This window comes from Tachyglossus aculeatus, chromosome 12 (assembly GCF_015852505.1).
Source record: "Tachyglossus aculeatus isolate mTacAcu1 chromosome 12, mTacAcu1.pri, whole genome shotgun sequence".
Taxonomy (NCBI): domain Eukaryota; kingdom Metazoa; phylum Chordata; class Mammalia; order Monotremata; family Tachyglossidae; genus Tachyglossus; species Tachyglossus aculeatus.
In genome coordinates, this window is record NC_052077.1 from 8,203,442 (window position 1) to 8,222,499 (window position 19,058).

The window sequence follows — 19,058 nt, forward strand, 5'->3', positions numbered from 1 at the left end:
GAGAGCGATGATAATATCGCTCGCCCTCTCACTGCTGTGGGCCCAGCCTGATCCCATTTCCAAACGCAAACACGGTCGCTTCTGCTTGGGCTAGGTGGCTGTGCTGGGGTCTCTTCCCCCCGCCCCCCCAGCCCCCCCACCCCCTCCCCACCCCCACCCTTTTGTTTTTCTGCCTGTTAATTGGCTGAGACCACCAGAATTTGGAGGACCCAGATGTCACCGATAGTTTGCCTAGGGAGCACATTCATGCCCATCTGTTGCCGTCTAGAAGGCTGTTCATATATCCACAAGGCCTTCATTTAATTCTTGTCAGAAAGTAATGTAAATCCAGTTTACCTCTGAGGTCGCAGCCGAGATTTATGCCAATGAGCCCCCTGCAATTTACACACACTGTAGTTGTATAGGATGAAAAGAAAACCTTTCATGTTGGTGCATATTAACAAGAAAGCCTGCCTTAGGAGAGGCTTTTTGATCGAGGGCTCCCCTTCTTCTAACTAATACTCCAGTGCCAGTTGGTGTGCCCGGCTTCACAAAAGGAAAACATCTCATCTTTATGCCGGAGAAGCAAAAGAGAAAGAGAAATCCTAGCGAATGACACCGCCCTATCTTTTATTATCCGTTATCGGGCGAACTTTCCGTGCAGTGGTCGGGGACGGATAGAGGATGGCAGGGGGTAGAATTAGTGGAAACGCACGCAACAATCAGGAGCGTTCGGAAAGATGCCGTTGTCCCCAGAGGACTATAATAGTAAGGCCGACCAGTGGAAATGTTTTTTGTTTCGTTTTGGTTTGAAATCTCCCGCGGTGTGTTACTTTTCCGTGTGGGTGAAATTGTGGAGTGCCCTGTTTTCTTTAGAAAACGTATGTTTGTTGCAGAAAAAGATTTGAAAGTAGAGGAGGGCAGGATTGAAAGGGGAAGGGATATACAGAATATGGTGCTTATTAAAAAGAGTTTAAATAGATGGTGCATGAGACTCTGTCGCGCCTTCCAATTGAACATATGTAGTGCCTATCGGGACCGAGACCCAGCTTCCAGTGTTAAAAATTCTGAGTCAATAGTCCTGTTTGATCCATCCTATATTACAAAAAAAGATTTCCACTCTAGACCATTCAAAATGGGGCTGGGATTATATACCTACCTAGACGCCTATGTGAATTATATCTGAATATGCCTAGGTATTTCTGAATTGCCAGGTTTTTATTTATAGTATCCCACAGTGGCAGTTGAAGGAACTGGTTTTAATGCCCCTCCGTCTCCAAGTGAACTGAAGAACACCATGTGAACATTTGTGTTTTCTATAACCAGGTGAATTTCCCAAATTCGTGGTTCTTCTGGTGTTTTGAGATGATCTTGGGGGAGGCATGTTTCTGAGGGGTGTATAATCCCCGTATGAAAATCGGCGGCTTCATCCCGTTGCTTAATGTACACATTCAAGGAGCCTACAATTCCATCAATTACGGCCATCTCAAACCAGGATGGTGCCAGTTGAGTAGCTTTAGAATGGTAACAGAAGGTCAGAACTCACCCCTGCTTTTCAGAGTTAATCGAGACCACCTCATGTTATTTGCTGTCTTCACAGCAGATTATCTTGTGTAATCAGTGATTGATTTGGTTCCTGGATTTAAAATGAGTTATTCTGATATCACAGCACACATGGGCTCCAGACCGGTGTTGTCTTCTGTATTGAAGAAAGTATGTTGGACAGAGAGCACTGGTTTACTTGGTGTGTGCATAAATGTGTGTGTGTGTATGTGTGAGTGTGTACATGTATAAAGGGGGAAAGGTCCCCCCCTTATAACTTGTACTTGAGCTAGGAGCAGGGTTGTATATCACAATTTCCTCTCCTATGTGTTTAGGATGTAATTGAGGAAACAAGAGATTGTAAGAAGATGTGTAAAGGCACCCCCCCCCCACAGCACTTAGTACAGTGCTTTGCACACGGTAAGCGTTCAGTAAATACGAATGAATGGATGAATGAATGAATTAACTAAATTCTCTTATGGAGACACAAAGCATTTCCCCTGTACAATAGCTTCACGGGCTTGAAGTGGGTTTTTTGACTTCTGCCTAAATCAAGTGCTAATAGAGACCGATTCACATTGTCTCTGGCTATGAGGAAGGGGAGCGTAGTTAGCATGGAAATTGACACGTCCACAAGTAATGTTGCACTTAGAGTAATTAAAAATGTTTATTTAATAGGTAAGACCACCGTGGCCATAAATAACAGCCCCATTTCTCGGCTGCCTGCGTTGAGCTGCTAGCGAATGATCCTGGGAGGAGGTTGATTTGCTTCCTGTCAGGATTAATCCATAAAGGCAATCTCCACATGGAAGTCATCAGTTCTTTTCTTTCCCTTCATTGGTCCCATTGGAATTGTGGCAGAGCCTGCATACGATCAAAATTAGGATCATTGTTTTCTCCAGGAAAGAAAAAAAAAATCTCACTGCCAGTTTGTATTTTACAACTTTAAAACTGGAGAATCTATTTCTGGGCAGCCGGAACTGATAAAAGACTGTATTTATTTTTGTTTAAGCACAGGTGACTGCTTTTCACTGAGATCTAATTATGGAGTTTGTTTTACCATGATGCTCAGTGTACAAGGTAATTGAAAGCGTAAAGACCTGGAAATCAAAAAACCTGAAACCAACTCCTTAGTACAGTGCTTAGTACAGTGCTCTGCACACAGTAAGTGCTCAATAAATACAATTGAATGAATGAACTCCTGACAGGACCCCTGATTGGCCTTGGGACAGTCATTTCACTTTTTTATTTTTGTATTTGTTAAGTGCTTTCTATGTGCTAAGCTCTGTACTAAGCACTGGGTTAGCTGCAAACTAGTTAGGTTGAACACAGTCCATGCCCCATGTGGGGCTCACGGTCTTAATCCCCATTTTTACAGACAAGGTGACTGAAGCACAGAGAAGTTAAGTGACTCGTCCAAGGTCACACAGCAGACAGGTGACTGAGCTGGGATGAGAAGCCAGGTCCTCTGATTCCCAAGCGCTCTTTCCACTAGGCCATGATGCTTTCGACTCTTTCCATCTGTAAACCGGGGAGAACCTGCCATCTTCCTCCCAAAAGTAGTGAAGTCAGTAATTGAATTATTGTATTTAAAGTTCTTCCAACTCACCAGAAAAATAGCACAATGTAGAGTCAAAGCATTACCATTTTTTAAAAATCCCAAAACTATGTCCAGATATTGCAGTAATAATAATAATAATAATAATGGCATTTATTAAGCGCTTACTATGTGCAAAGCACTGTTCTAAGCGCTGGGGAGGTTACAAGGTGATTAGGTTCCCACGTGGGGCTCACAGTCTTAATCCCCATTTTATAGATGAGGTAACTGAGGCACAGAGAAGTTAAGTGACTTGTCCAAAGTCACACAGCTGGCAAGTGGCAGAGCCGGGATTTGAACCCATGAACTCTGAATCCAAAGCCCAGGCTCTTTCCACTGAGTCAGGCTGCTTCTCTATCGCAGTACATCGAAGGATCGGTGAATTGAAAGATAGTCATTTCTTTGGTACTAGATGGTTTTAGGGCTAAGTTAATACAGGATATTTAGCTGGCTTTCTTGCATAATATTTCTATTCTTTTGCAGATATTACAGATTTCCTCCCCTGGGTGAAAACAAATAGAAGACCAAATGCCCATTCAAATTTTTATTTTTGATTTTCGATGTTCCTTCACCAGTGGTATTTATGGAGCACTGACGGTGTGCAGAGTACTGTACTAGGCATGTGGGAAAGTACGACAGGAGCCAAACACATGGCCTCCGCAAATCAACAAATCGATAAATCTTGCCCCGAGAGCATGATGCTGGGGATCTGGGCCACACTTCCCCACTCCTCGCTGCCCTGTCCTGGCTCTGAGGTGAGAGGCAGCATGGTCCAGTAGTTAGAGCTCAAACTGGTTTCTAATCCCGGCTCTGCCACTTGTCTGCTGTGTGACCTTGGGCAAGCCAATTCAATCAATCAATCAATCAATCAATCGTATTTATTGAGCGCTTACTGTGTGCAGAGCACTGTACTAAGCGCTTGGGAAGTCCAAGTTGGCAACATATAGAGATGGTCCCTACCCAACAGTGGGCTCATAGTCTAGAAGGGGGAGACAGAGAACAAAACAAAACATATTAACAAAATAAAATAAATAGAATAGATATGTACAAATAAAATAGAGTAATAAATACGTACAAACATATATACATATATACAGGTGCTGTGGGGAAGGGAAGGAGGTAAGGGGGGGGGATGGAGAGGGGGAGGAGGGGGCTCAGTCTGGGAAGGCCTCCTGGAGGAGGTGAGCTCTCAGTAGGGCCTTGAAGGGAGGAAGAGATTCACTTCTCCATGGAGAATTCACTTCTCCATGGCTCAGTTACCTCTTCTGTAAAATGGAGATTAAGACTGTGAGCCCTAAGTGGGACCCAATTAGCTTGTATCTTTCCCAGTGCATAGTACCATGCCCGGCGCATAGTAAGCGCTCAATAAATACAGTTAAAAAAAAGTGTGGGGGGCGGATTCTAACAGGGAAGGTTCTAGTTAGGGGAGGAGCTGGGGGCCTGAGTCTTCAACCCAGAGTGGCCGGATAGGAGATCCTTCCCTGCCAGCACTTCCCGATCCACCGATTTTCCCAATGGTAGCACCGGGTTCCAATCAGCATCAGTACGATAACTACTAACCCACGCACATAAGGATGTAACCCAATGGGCTCCAAGTGAGTCATGGACGGGTGATAGTCTGTGCCAGTCCTGCTGGTTTTCCGCGGCTCAACCCAGCCTCAGATCCTTCTCTCAGACCCCGGACAGTCCTTCGTCCCCTCTTCAGAAGGGTGGTGCTATTTAAATGGCACATAATTTGAGGGGAAAAAATGTAGTTACAAAGTTCTAAAATGGTTTGGGTTTACCTTCTCATTAGGAAGTTGAGACCGTCCCTGTCCCGCCTCTTCCACTTTTCTAGACCATGCTTTCCTGTTTCTGCAAGTTTTTGGGACCCTCCCCCTTCAAAGAAGGGGGCTCAGGGAATGATGTGTCTCTGCCCCCTCACCTTTACCTTCACCGCTGTCCCCGCTAAGCCCCAGCCCCTTGACTCTGTAGCAGCTGGGGGGAATGGGGAGCATGGAGGTGCCCTGAGAGGTGAATTTTGCTGTCACAGAGGGCTCAGCGATCGGTTGATTGGGATCTGTGGTCTAGAGTGCAGAGGGAACCATGAGCACCAGGAAGATGGACGAACCAGGGGTGGGAGAGGCAAATTCAGGTAGCAGAAGAGGGGGGTTTGGAGGAGATTGGCGGGGGCTCTCTGTGGGAGCAGACCCCCCTCCTGAGAGGTGACTGGCTGCCAAGCACATCTACATTCGAGTGAGGGCTCACCCATGTCGAGGCCAATCCACTCCTTGGTACTCTCCCAAGCACTTAGTACAGTGCTCTGCACACAGTAAGTGCTCAGTAAATACTATTGCATTGTGACTGACGCAAAACTGCATAGGTTAGGGTCAGTTCTCCCTCTCTCTCTCCAACCTCATGCCCGCCCCCCCCCCCCCCCCCCCCCGAACATCCCCACTCCAGACAGCTGGGTTTGGTCCTGAAAAAAAAGAAGCCCCTACTTTGAAATAATTTGAACTGGAACAGGTGCACCAGGACTTATTTTTTTCCCGATGCCCCATTCCAGGCCAGCTGGCTACTACCACCCCCAGGGGACAATCCCAAGGAAGAATCATGTACGCCATTGCACAGCCTTGTAAAGGCCTGAAAACATCCACTTCGAACAGGGTTATTAGCCAAACTACCTGATGAAACATGGATAGATAAAGTAGTTTAGCTTTGCAGGCTGCCCCGGAAGCAAAAGTAGTACTGATGAGAGACACACAGAGAGAGAGAGAGAGAGAGAGAGAAGGAGAGACAGAGAGGGAGTCATAAAGAGAAAGCACAACACCACATCTTCAAAGAAATCATCAAGCAAAAGCTAATTCCATTTTCTATGGAGAAGGCTTTTCCTACAATCAATCAATCAATCAATCGCATTTTTTGAGCACTTACTATGTGCAGAGCACTGTACTAAGCGCTTGGGAAGTACAAATTGGCAACACATAGAGACAGTCCCTACCCAACAGTGGGCTCACAGTCTAAAAGATCTACAAGATCTAAAAGATCTACAAGATCGCATATATACTCTGCCCTCAAGGAGCTTACAACATATTCCGAGGAACAGACTCTAAAATAAATTACAGATAAGGGGAACCAACAGAGGTTCCCGCTAATGGAAATGTGGGCCAAAACTCAGTTCCAGCAAAAGAAAACAACTCAGAACAGTTGTTCGGGTTTGGAAATTACCAATTCTGTTCTACTGTACTCTCCCAAGTGCTTAGTACAGTAAGCACAGAGTAAAATTCTGCCGTAATCCTTAAATCAATTAATCAAGAGTATTTGTTGAGTGCATACTGTGTGCAGCACACTGTCTAAGTGGTTGGGAGAGTTCAGTATAATAAGTAGATACAGTCTCTGCCCTCAAGGAGCTTACAACATATTCCGAGGAACAGACTCTAAAATAAATTACAGATAAGGGGAACCAACAGAGGTTCCCGCTAATGGAAATGTGGGCCAAAACTCAGTTCCAGCAAAAGAAAACAACTCAGAGCAGTTGTTCGGGTTTGGAAATTACCAATTCTATTCTATTGTACTCTCCCAAGTGCTTAGTACAGTAAGCACAGAGTAAGCGCTCAGTAAATACCATTGATTGATTAACTAGTAGAGATGGCTCTTCCAGCCAGCAGTGGGTGGCCCTCCTACCCTCATTCATTCATTCATTCATTCATATGTTGCCAACTTGTTCTTCCCAAGCGCTTAGTACAGTGCTCTGCACACAGTAAGTGCTCAGTAAATACGATTGATGATGATGATGATGATGATTCATTCAATCGTATTTATTGAGTGCTTACTGTGTGCAGAGCACTGTACTAAATGCTTGGAATGTACAAATCAGCAACAAAGAGACAATCTCTGCCCACAATGGGCTCACAGTCAAGAAGAGGGGAGGCAGACATCAAAACAAGTAAACAGGCATCACTAGCCCCTATATAAATAAATAGAATTATAGATATATACACATCATAACAAGTACCGGCATTAATTCCCTCATGGGCCCAGGCCAGGGATGAAAAGCAGTGCCCAGCCCCGATGTCTCTGAATAATAATAATAATGATGGCATTTGTTAAGCGCTTACTATGTGCAAAGCGCTGTTCTGAACACTGGGGGGGATGCAAGCTGATCAGGTTGTCCCACGTGGGGCTCACAGTCTTCATCCCCATTTTACAGATGAGGGAACCGAGAAGTGAAGTGACTTGCCCAAAGCCACACAGCTGATAGGTGGGGGAGCTGGGATCAGAACCCATGACCGCTGACTCCTAAGCCTGGGTTCTTTCCACTAAGCCACGCTGCTTCTCTAAATACTTAGCATAGGGCTTGGCACACAGTCAGTGCTCTTCTCTAAGCATTCATTCAATTTGTTCATTCAGTCGTATGTATTGAGCGCTTAATGTGTACAGAACACTGTTTACTAAGCACTTGGGAGAGTACAGTATAACAATAAACACATTCCATGCCTACAAAAAGCTTACACTCTAGAGGGGGAGACAGACAGTAATATGCGTAAATAAATAAAAGATATGTGCATAAGTGCTGTGGGGCTGGGAGGTGGGATGAATAAAGGGAGCAAGTCAGGGTGACATCTCTTGGTCTCCATCTCTCGTCGCCAGAATAATAATAATAATGATGGTATTTGTTAAACGCTTACTACATGCAAAGCACTGTTCTTAAGCGCTGGGGAGGTTACAAGGTGATCAGGTTGTCCCACGGAGGGGGGGGGTGTCACAGTTTTAATCCTCATTTTACAGATGAGGTAACTGAGGCACAGAGAAGTTAAGTGACTAGCCCAAAGTCACACAGCTGACAGTTGGCGGAGCCGGGATTTGAACCCATGACCTCTGACTCCAAAGCCCGGGCTCTTTCCACTGAGCCAGAGAATCCAGTGGGGATGGGAGAGATGGAGCTACCCACTCACCCACTCACTCCACCCCTTGCCCTTTGCTGGCGGGAAGCCTCCCCCAGCCCAAGAACCCACAGGAGCGACCCAGGCCCTTCCCCTGGTGGCAAGCTAACCTTGGGCCCGCCTTCCCCTCCGCCACACTCCCACACATGACCCCCCTCTTGCTGCTGTCTCTGGTGGGAATATTCCAGTGAGAACATTCGTCGACTCTCAGCCCTGGTTCACCCTCTGTTGCTAAGACACATTTCTTTTAGACTGTGAGCCCACTGTTGGGTAGGGACTGTCTCTATATGTTGCCAACTTGTACTTCCCAAGTGCTTAGTACAGTGCTCTGCACACAGTAAGCGCTCAATAAATATGATTGATTGATTTCCTGGGTCGTCCTCCGGATCTGGGGCTGTGAATATGATTATGATGATGATAATAATAATAATAATAATAATAATGGCATTTATTCAGCACTTACTATGTGCAAAGCACTGTTCTAAGCACTGGGGAGGTTACAAGGTGATCAGGTTGTCCCACAGGGGGCTCACAGTCTCAATCCCCATTTTACAGATGAGGGAACTGAGGCACAGAGAAGTGAAGTGACTTGCCCAAAGTCACACAGCTGACAAGTGGTGGAGCCAGGATTTGAACCCATGACCTCCGATTCCAAAGCCCTTGCTCTTGACATTGAGCCATGCTGCTTCTCTAATTATCTGTGCTCTGCTCTTCACCCTCCTGAAAATCAAGTCGGGAATATTTTGCCCGAGCCACCTGTGCAGATGCCCCCCGTAAAGTTCCCCGTCCCACGGCCTGGACATTGAGCCATGCTACTTCTCTAATTATCTGTGCTCTGCTCTTCACCCTCCTGAAAATCAAGTCGGGAATATTTTTCCCGAGCCGCCCGTGTAGATGCCCCCCATAAATTTCCCGGTCCTGCGGCCTGGCGGGCCCGGGAAGTGCCATGCCATTTGTTGGGGCTGGCAGGAGGCTCGTGCCAAAGCCCGTCGATTTCCCCGTGATGGGCTCAGTCTGAGCCGATCACACAACCGCACATGGTGTATCTGTTTGATTTCAGACCAGGGGTGTGAACTGCCAATCTGCACCATCCAAACACTTTCCCCCCTACCCCTTTGATGTTATGGGAAAAAGTGGGAGGTTCTGAGTAAGGAAAAGGAGGGTTAAGTGTTGGGGTGAGGCAGCAGTTATCCGTATTACTCTGGACACTTCTTTCCTTCCAGCCACTTTGCAGCCCCGTTGCCTGACATCCCCACCATGGGAGCAGCTGAGTGACTGGAGGAAAAAGAACAAAGAAGCAAACAGGGATTTAGCAGTCCAGCAGATTACAGATGTTTTTTGCTTTTTTTTATAGAGAAAACTCTTGTCTTTCTCCGTAAAAAAATGACTAATTCCTTAAATTATCTGGAGTGGGATAACTATTCAGCAATAAGCTTCAAACCATGGGATGTATTAGGGAGCATTTTCCCTGATTGCATTTCACAAGGGAACACATTTTGGGGGCAGGGATGCCTCCATACACAAAGGAATATAAACCCCAGGGTTTGCAAAGACATTGCAGCCTGGCCCTTTCCTGGCAGTAAAAATTTGGGATCCCTAAATCCATGGCAGCTCTGAATTACCTCAAAGATGCCTTGTGAGGTTTTTTTTTGGTGGGGGTCGGGGAGGGTGCGTCTTGGACCATCTCAGGAGATTTAACTGCCTCCAGAGTGCTGGGAAGGGGGTGTCATTGAGGTGATTGTTCCCTCCAGGCTGGGGAGAGTGGGAGAAGAAGAGGGAAGAAAATGCTTGTGAAACTCTTCCCTTCTTATCAGAATGTCCACTATCCCCCTCCATCTTCTAAACCCTACGGAAGTCGTATCATCTCCTCTTAGAAGCCTTCCCTGACTAGTCTTACATATCCTCATTCTATTCTCCCTCCCTTCTGGGTCACCTAAGAACTTGGGTCCGGATCCCATAAGCACTGTTGTTTAGTACAATATATATATATATATATATATATATATATATATAATATGTAATATATATGTAATATATATGTAATATATACAATATATATAAGTACTATATAATAGTATAAGTGCTTAGTATAGTGCTCTGAACACAGTAAGCGCTCAATAAATACAATTGTCTGACTGGCTGACTTTGATGCTCACCCCACCCCAGCCCCTCAGCAATTATGTACCTATCTTTATACTCTGCTGCTTCCACTATATATAGTTAATTTTAATGTCTGTCTTCCCCAAGTAGATTGTGAAGTCCTTCCGGGACAGGAATTGTTTCGACCAATCCCTTTGTGCTCTTCCAAGTGCTTAGTACAGTGTCGTACACATAGTAAACACTCAACAAATACCATTTATTGATTGACCAGACCCTTAGGGTGCCGCCAAAACCACTAGAACGTGTTCCAACACAAAGGCCCTCCTGTCCCTTCTTCTTCTCCCTTCTCCTCCTCATACCCCACTCCACCAATCCCTCTGGGATATGCTGTCCCAGGCCCAACCTGAACCCTTTTGAGTGTAAGCTCACTGTGGGCAAGCAACAAATCTACCAACTCTGTTATATCATACTCTCCCAAGCACTTAATACGGTGTCCGGCACACAGTAAGCGCTCAATAAAGACCACTGGCACAGGTTACCAGGTTACTGCCCAAGGCCTAATTTTGATTTCTGGGTCATTTTCCCTTCTCTTCTACTTCACTGTGCCGGCTGCTTTTCAGCCAAGTTCCACCAAGAAAATACTTGCACGATGGCACAGACATTGGAAGCCATTCCCGACTAAGCAGGTAAACTGCTTCGTATACGAGAGCGGGAGAAAATAGCAGTCAGGAAGAAGGAAGTGGGGGTTTCCTGGTCTTGGTTTTATGGGTTGTTTTCATTCTTGTTTATTTGTAAATAAAATTCCTTCTAGGCTCCTAGTTGTTCCTGTTTCGTAGCTTCGAACTCTTCCCCTTTTCAGCCATGCGTTACTCTTGCAAATAGTCCCTGTAGGTGGTGCCCTTTGCTGTAAGAAGGCCTAGGTGATCCTCTCCTCACCAAAAAGTCCCACACATTACGTCTCAAAAATGAGTTTTTTTGTAGGAAGGCTTGTAGGAAAATTAACTTGACTCCTGTGTGTCCTAATCAATCAATCAGTCATATTTATTGAGCACTTCACTGTGGGCAGAGCACTTTACTAAGCGCTTGGGAGGGTATACTATAACAATATAACAGATTCATTCCCACATTAGGAGGATCCAGTTTTCAAGAGGGTTTTATAACTGGTGATGGAGAAGCCACGAAGTTTCAATCTCTCATGATGATGATGGTATTTAGTGCTTACTGTAGGTCAAGCACTATTCTAAGCGCTGGGGTAGATACAAACTAATCAGGTTGGACACAGTCCCTGTCCTATATGGGGCTCACAGTCTTAATCCCATTTTACAGATGAGGGAACTGAGGCACAGAGACATGGCAGAGCTGAGATTAGAACTCAGGTCCTTCTGACTCTTAGGCCCATGCTGAATCCACTAGGTCATGCTGCTTTCAATCTCTCGTGCCCTCTTGTGCTGTTGCTTCAAAGAATCAATCAATCAGTCAATCGATGGTATTTATTGAATGCTTACTGGGGGCACTAAGCACTTGGGAGAGAACGAGGCAACAGATATTGATAGATACATTCCCCGCCCACAAGGAGTCTAGAAGGGGAGACAGGCAATAAAATAAAGTATGACTTTGTACATAAGTGCCGTGGAGCTGAGGTTGGGGTGAATGTCAAGTGCTTCAAGGGTGCAGATCCAACTGCCTAAGTAACGTAGAAGGGAGAAGGAGTAAAGGAAATGAGGGCTTAGTAGGGAAAGGTCTCTTAGAGGAGATGTAATTTTTTAATAGGACTTTGAGAGTGAGACTTTGAGGCTCTGAGAGGGGAGAGTGGTGGTCTGTCAGGTATAAAGAGGGAGGGAGTTCCAGGCCAAAGGATAATGGGGGCAAGGGGTCGGTGGTGGGTTAGGTTAATCAAGGTAAAACAAGTAGGTTGGCATTAGAGGAGTGAGGTGTGAGGGCTGAGTTGTAATAGGAAATCAGAAGGTAAGGTAGGAGAGGGCAAGATGATTGAATGCTTAAAGCCGATGGTAAGTAGCTTTGTTTGATGCAATATGCAACCACTGAAAGTTCTTGAGCAGCGGGAAGGCATGGACTGAACAGGTTTTTAGGAAAATGATCCAGACAGCGGTATGAAATAAAGGCTGGAGTGGGGAGAAACAGGAGACCGGAAGGTCAAGGAAGAGGCTGATGCTGTAATCAAGGGGGGAAATGATCTGAGCTTGGATCAGCTTAATAGCGGTCTGGATGGAGAGCAGAGGGCACATTTTGGCAATATGGAGGGCAGATTTTGGCAGTATGGTGAAGGCAGACCGAACAGGATTTAGCGAAAAATTGAATATGTGGATTGAATGAGAGAGGTGCATCAAGGGTAATGCCAAGGTTATGGACTTGTGAGACAGAAGGATGTGGGTTCTAATTCCAGCTCCCCCTCATGTCTTCTGTGTGATCTTGGGCAAGTCATTTAACTTCTCTGGGCCTCAGCTATCTCGTCCGTAAAATGAGGATTAAGGACTGCGAACCCCATGTGGGACATGGACTGCGTCCAACCCGATTCGCTTGTATCTACCCCAGTGCTTAGTATAGCACTTGGTACAAAGTAAATGCTCAACAAATATCATAAAATCGGAGGGTGGTGGTGTTATGTATGGTGATGGGAAAGTCAGGGGGAAGACAGGATTTGTGAAGGAAGAGGAGTTCCGTTTTAGGCCTGTTGTTTGAGGTTTTGGTGGGACATCCAAGAAGAGATAGCAAGAGGAAATGCGAGATTACAGGAATGGAGAGAGGTCAGGGCTGGAGAGGTATATTTGGGAATCATCCACACAGAGATGGTAGTTGAACCCGGGGGAGACAATGAGTTCCCCAAAAAAGTAGGTGTAGTTGAAGACCAGAACCGAGTCCTGAGAGATTCCCAATAGTTAGAAGGTAGAAGGCAGAAGAGACTGAGAAGGAGCCAACAGAGATATAAGAGAAGTACCCAGAAAGGACAGTGTGAGTGAAGCATAATTAATCAATCCAATTGATCACTCAATCCTCGTTCTTGAGCACTTACTGTGTGTACAGTACTGTACTAAGAATTTGGGAGGTATACTATAACAATTTAACAGACACATTCCCTGCCCACAACGAGCTTACAGTCTTGATGGGGAGATGGATGTTAATATAAATAAATTAATTAAGGATATGTGCATAAGTGCCATGGGGCTGAGGAAGGGGTGAATAACAGGAGCAAATCAGGGCAACGCTAAAGGGAATTGGAGAAAAAGAAATGAGGGCTTAGTCAGGGAAGGGCTCTTAAGGGAGCTGTGCCTTCAAGAAGTCTTTGAAGGTGAGGAACGTTGTCTCAAGGAGAAGGTGGTGGCAAGTAACAAATGCCTCACAATGGCAATATTCTCACAATGTTACCATGTTTCCCTTCCCATAAATGGGCATCATAGGCTATTTCCAGTTCTCTGGCTCCTGTGTGTATGGGAAATAATCAGTCATTGAGGTCTGTGGATGTCAGGACCTCTGAATTCTAACCCCAGATCCAACTCGCTCGCTGTGTGCTTTGGGTGAGTCACTTCACCTCCTTGTGTCTTAGTTTCCCAAACCCAAGAACAGGGATAGTAACATCTGATTCCCAGGACAGTGGCAGAGTGGAATGATGTTAGTGGAGACTTCAGGATCTGCTGAAGAAAGTTGGTGCTACGTTAGCGCTCAAAGGATCATTTCTCTTGGAGTCCAGGGCAGAAGTGAGCATGTTTCCTTAGGTGGGATGTAGGAGGGTAAGGGGTCTACCAGGGGTAGCAGGCTAAAGGCATCGTGTCCAACTAACCCCAAAACCAAATGGCGAAAATGGCTTCTCTTAACTCACATGTTCCCCGGGGATGGTCTGTGTTTCTCCTTACCAACAGAGTCGAGTTAGGCGATGTGGCCTTTAGATGTCACTGCCCCTCCCTCCACCCCGTCGGGATAGGAAGGTCACTGGAGCCGAGGGATGTTCATTAATAATAAGAAGAAGAAGAAGAAGAAGAAGAAGAATGGTACTTGTTATTCGCTTACTATGTGCCAAGCACTGTTCTAAGTGCTGTGGATGATGCAAGTTAAATGATGCAAGTTAACGAGGTTGGACACAGTCCCTGTCCCACATGGGGTTCACACTTATCCCCATTTTACAGATGAGGTAACTGAGGCCCAGTGAAGTGACTTGCCCAAGATCACATAGCAGACTTGTGGCAGAGCAGGGAGTAGAACCCAGGTCCTGTGGGTTCTAATCCTGTGGGTTCCCAGGCCTGTGCTCTATCATCATCAATCGTATTTATTGAACGCTTACTATGTGCAGAGCACTGTACTAAGCGCTTGGGTAGTACAAATTGGCAACATATACAGTCCCTACCCAACAGTGGGCTCACAGTCTAAAAGGGGGAGACAGAGAACAAAACCAAACATACTAACAAAATAAGCCCTCTGCTTCCCCAGTGATGGCCTTTTCCTTTGCTTTCCTCCCTTCCAGAGACTGACGGATAACCTGTCCGTGACCCCTGAACGACGGAACAATCACATTTACTTGCTCATTAGCGTTTAGGCGACAGACTCAGCTACACAGTGGGGGAGAAGGAGGAAGGGCTGAAGGGGAATGAATCAGGAGGGAAGGGTGAGAGATCTGGTATCTAGAAATCCTCTATTCTCTCCCCGCTTTGCACGATGGACCCATGAGATGTTTTCAGGACCCCCATCTTGTCCCATGGGGAAGAATTTCATTTTCTATTAAAGGGTCAACCCTAGCTCAGCTCCGTTTCCCTGAATCATTTCCTTCGGGCCAACTTTCAGCTACCCGGATTAATGGCAGAAAGGAGTCAGGAGGATCATTGAAATTCCTTAGTACTCCCCAAACCTAACTTTCGTCTCTTTCTGGCCAATAGTTTCAACTTCCTGGTAATGATACTGTTTGTATTTGTTAAGCACTTACTTTGTGTCAGGCACTGTACTAAGTACTGGGGTAGAAGCAAGATAATTAGGTTGGACATGGTCCCTGCTCCTTATGGGACTCACGGTCTAAGTAGGAGCAAGAAAAGCTATGAATCTCCATTTTACAGATGTGGAAACTGAGGCCCAGGGAAGTTAAGGGACTTCCCCAGGGTCACACAGCAGGGCAGGGGGAGAAGTGGCATGGCCTCATGGATAGAGCACGGGCCTGGGATTTAGAAGGACCTGGGTTCTAATCTTGATTCTGCCACTTTTATTTTTTATGGTATTCTTTAAGCATTTACTGTGTGGCAAACACTGTTCTAAACTCTGGGATAGATGCAAGTTAATTAGGTTGGACACAGTCCCTGTCCTCCTCATCATCATCAATCGTATTTATTGAGCGCTTACTGTGTGCAGAGCACTGTACTAAGCGCTTGTCCTCATGTCCTTCATGAGGCTAACAGTCTAAGCAGAAGGGAGAACAGGTATCCTCATTTTACAGTTAAGGAAACTGAGGCAAGAGAAGTTGTCACTTGCCTAAGGTCACATTAACAAGCAATTGGGATTAGAACCCAGGTCCTTTTAACTCCCAGGCCTGTGCTCTATTCACTAGGCCACGGTGCAACGGATGAGTCATTAATCTGTTTACTGAAACTTTCTAAATGAGTGTCCGTTCGCAGAAGTGAGGATTTGTTCTATCTGGCGTTTGTTCACTCATGACAGCAAAGCAGGGCCTCACAGAGTGCCCTCCGCAAGTTTCCCTGTCATAGCAGGGAAATGGGGGCACTAGGAAGGTCTATCTTTTAGCCCTCTGGTCTTTGGACTGGAGATTTCCATCGTCCCTCGCAAATCTTGGTCCCCACTCTTCCCAACTCCCACTGCGTAGACTGTTGCAGTAGGGGAAACCAGCTGCAAGCCATGAGACGTGGAAACCCTCGGTGTTTCCTTCACAAGTTTCTCCGTCTTTTTACCTGAAGTTAAGATCCGCCGTGAAAGTGCTTCCTTCGAGCCGCAGGAGCTATACACAGCGGGTCTTTTATAAAAACACTGCAGCTGGACAAAGAGGAAAGGGAAAAGAGGCAGATAAGGCAGAGTAGTAGAGCCCCTCTCCTCAGTAGGCCTGCCCACTCACTCTGCTGCTGGAAACCGGGTGGTTGTGATTCAAAGCCAGAGCTTTTCCCCCTTTTCTGTTCCTAGTATCTCTGAGGCGTTTCCCTCCCACCACCACCACCCCGCCAAACCCCTTGACAGAGACCCTCCAGTAATTTCACGCACTCCTCTAATAAAGTCCTCTGAGGCTGTCATGTATTTTCATGTGTTCCCCCTATTATCTCTCCCTGCTTGAGCCTCGGAGATAATTGATGATGCTTTAGTTAATCATCTCCCCCCCTCTTTTGTTCACCAGGTACCTCAGCCTCGAAGGGGCTCCCTTTAGGGAGAATCTGTGTCTTCTCCAGGGTAATTGATCACCACGCACCCAGGGACATCCGATTCAGAGGAGAAGGGGAGCGATCATCATGAATAATCAAAGCGCCGTGGCCGGGCTGCTGCAGGAGTGCAGGCAGGTCCTGGCCGGGCTCTCATCAGGGACAGAGGACGTGTCTGAGGGAAACAAGAGGGAGTACCAGCGGTGCGGAGGTGAGGTACCGACGCGAGACCCCAGGAGAGGGCCAGCAGGCCCCCTCGCCAATCCCCCACCAGAGTGACACGTTCTCATCCCTACCCTATTTTTCTCCCCCCTCCCCACCCCCCGGCAGATGAGCGTCTCGGGATGACTAGGTCTCTGGAGCATATGAATAGGACATGGGCCGCAGGCCGGGAGGGGAAGAAGCCCACTTTGTTGCAGTGAATTGCTGTCAGTTCTCATTTTAGGCTCCAGTAAACACGAGGCTGGAAGGAACAGTTTAGTTCAGGATGAAACAATGGGCCCAAGTTTGCTGGCGCACATAAATTTCAATTATGAAAAAAAATGAAGCAGCCTATAAACCGTGCCACTCGTTTACCTTTTCTTCACCCAGGAGTTTGCACCTCCGATCGAAGTTGTCCACGGTTCCGGGTAGTGCATCGTGTCACTGACCCAGTTGCCCGTTCAGAGAGGGTGTCGATACGGGGCCCAAAATGGGGGTGCGGGTAACAACTACAGTTGTGAAGTGACCAGTTGCTGAGAAGTGCTAGTTCGTGAGACACACGTGACATTCGTGCCATGAGGAAATTAGAATGGTTACTGAGAGATTAACACCAGCTGAAGCGTGACCCAGGTTTTCAGTTTCCGTTCATGTTGGACTCTCCGGAAAAGTTTCCGTTCTAAATGGGTCAAAAAGAGAATTCTTTCTGAACCAACTTCTGAGCGGCATCCCCACGTTATCGTGGATTTTCCTCACCTTAAGCTATTATTTTCCTTTTACTGTTTTTATTATCGCTGTGTTTCCCAAACACAGTGATTCCTGAAAGGCAAGTTTTTGTCCTGCTGTGCTAGAAAATAAAGATAGAGGTCCCCGTGTGGGGACGTATTTATGTGGGTGCGATTGCAGTTTTTGCAACTGGATCTTTTTCACCCTAACTCTTTCTAGAAGTTTATTTGTGACCTATCATCCGGACTCCTTAAAAATCAACCTGCTGAGTCACAACTAACTCGCATTCTTTCAGTACCCTACATTCTCGTTATTTCTCATCCAGGAGCATCAGTCGCGATCTGGCTCTTATCTAAAGCGCACCTTTTGGTCTGTGGCCCTGCAGTCAGAAGTAGTCAAATCTCTACTCTTTTGGTTCCAGCTCCCTTGGACTTCAAGTGCCTACTCAGTAACAGGTCGTTGTTTTCTCCAGAAACAGGGCAGGGTAGTCTGTTGTCGATACTAAAGAGAGTTTTTCTCTTGTCCTTTTTACTACACTGAATGCTTCATCTCTTCTCCACAAATTCCTTTAAGCTTTGTGATCTCCCTTTAGAGAAGACCCGAACCCTAATCAGGTATCCCTTTCTTCTTCTTCTCTTTGCCCCTCCCGCCTTAGAGTGGAAGGAATAATCAGTTTAGTTCCAGATAAGGCGAATCAGTGCTTTATAATCGCTAAATTCGACATGGCCCTTCAGGTAAGCGGCTTCAGGAAATGAGCGATCAGCGTGGGGAGAGTGAGGCTTCTTCTCCGGCTGGAAACCACTGCCTTGGGCTGGTGGAATCAAACAAATCCCAAGCCCGGCTCCTGAGCCGGTGACAATCATATTCGTAACTAATCCTAAGGGTTGCTGGGAAGAAAATGCCACCAGAGGGCACGGATTTGCAGGTCGACTGAACGGATTCACGTCTCAGATCTTCTTTCCTCTGGCAGGTGGTTTGGGAGCAGCCCTAACAGACAGCTGATGCGATTACTGATGTCACCAAGCTCACACGCGTTTCCCTCCGAATGGCATTAGTATAGAGTCACTTATGGCAGCAGTTTGAGCCAAGAAGATTCACTGAAGATGTTTGCATTTGTCTTTTTCCTCCCTCATCCCCATCTTTTTTTTTTCAAAAAAAATGACATTTGTTAAGCACCTTACTATGTGCCAGACACTGTGCTGCGCACTGGGATAGATGCAAGCTATTCAGGTTGGACACAGTCCATTTCCCACATGGGGCTCCCAGTCTTAATCCCTGTTTTACAAATGAGGTCACCGAGGCACAGAGAAATGAAGCGACTTGCCCTAGGTCACAGAGCAGACAAGTAGCAAAGTTGGGATTAGAACGCAGGTACTTCAGACTCCCGGGCTCGTGTTCTATTCACTAGTCCATGCTGTTTCTCTAAAGTCTTTTCCTCCGACTTTGTTTTTGTCAGCATGAGGGAGGCGGGGCGGATTTCCCTGGTCTTTTTCCCTGCCCCAGATGAAACAGGAACTCTAAACTAAGTATAAACCTGCTGAAGGATTTTCAGGGAGAGATTTTTCACTTAGCTGTTTTCCAATATGCTTTGAATTCATTTTTCCCCAACTCAGGATCCAAGCTATAATCTTCAGTTTG

The 19,058-nt window shown here is 46.3% G+C and overlaps 1 protein-coding gene across 1 annotated transcript in view; it reads left to right on the top strand.

Moving 5' to 3' along the window:
* The window catches only part of ALPK1 (alpha kinase 1), a 115,501-nt gene that overhangs the window by 29,255 nt on the left and 67,188 nt on the right, over positions 1-19,058 (top strand). Inside the window, exon 2 of the mRNA XM_038754910.1 lies at positions 16,475-16,707. Within this exon, the coding sequence (XP_038610838.1) occupies positions 16,587-16,707 (121 nt within the window). The 5' untranslated portion in view covers positions 16,475-16,586. The remainder of the gene's footprint in view (positions 1-16,474; positions 16,708-19,058) is intronic.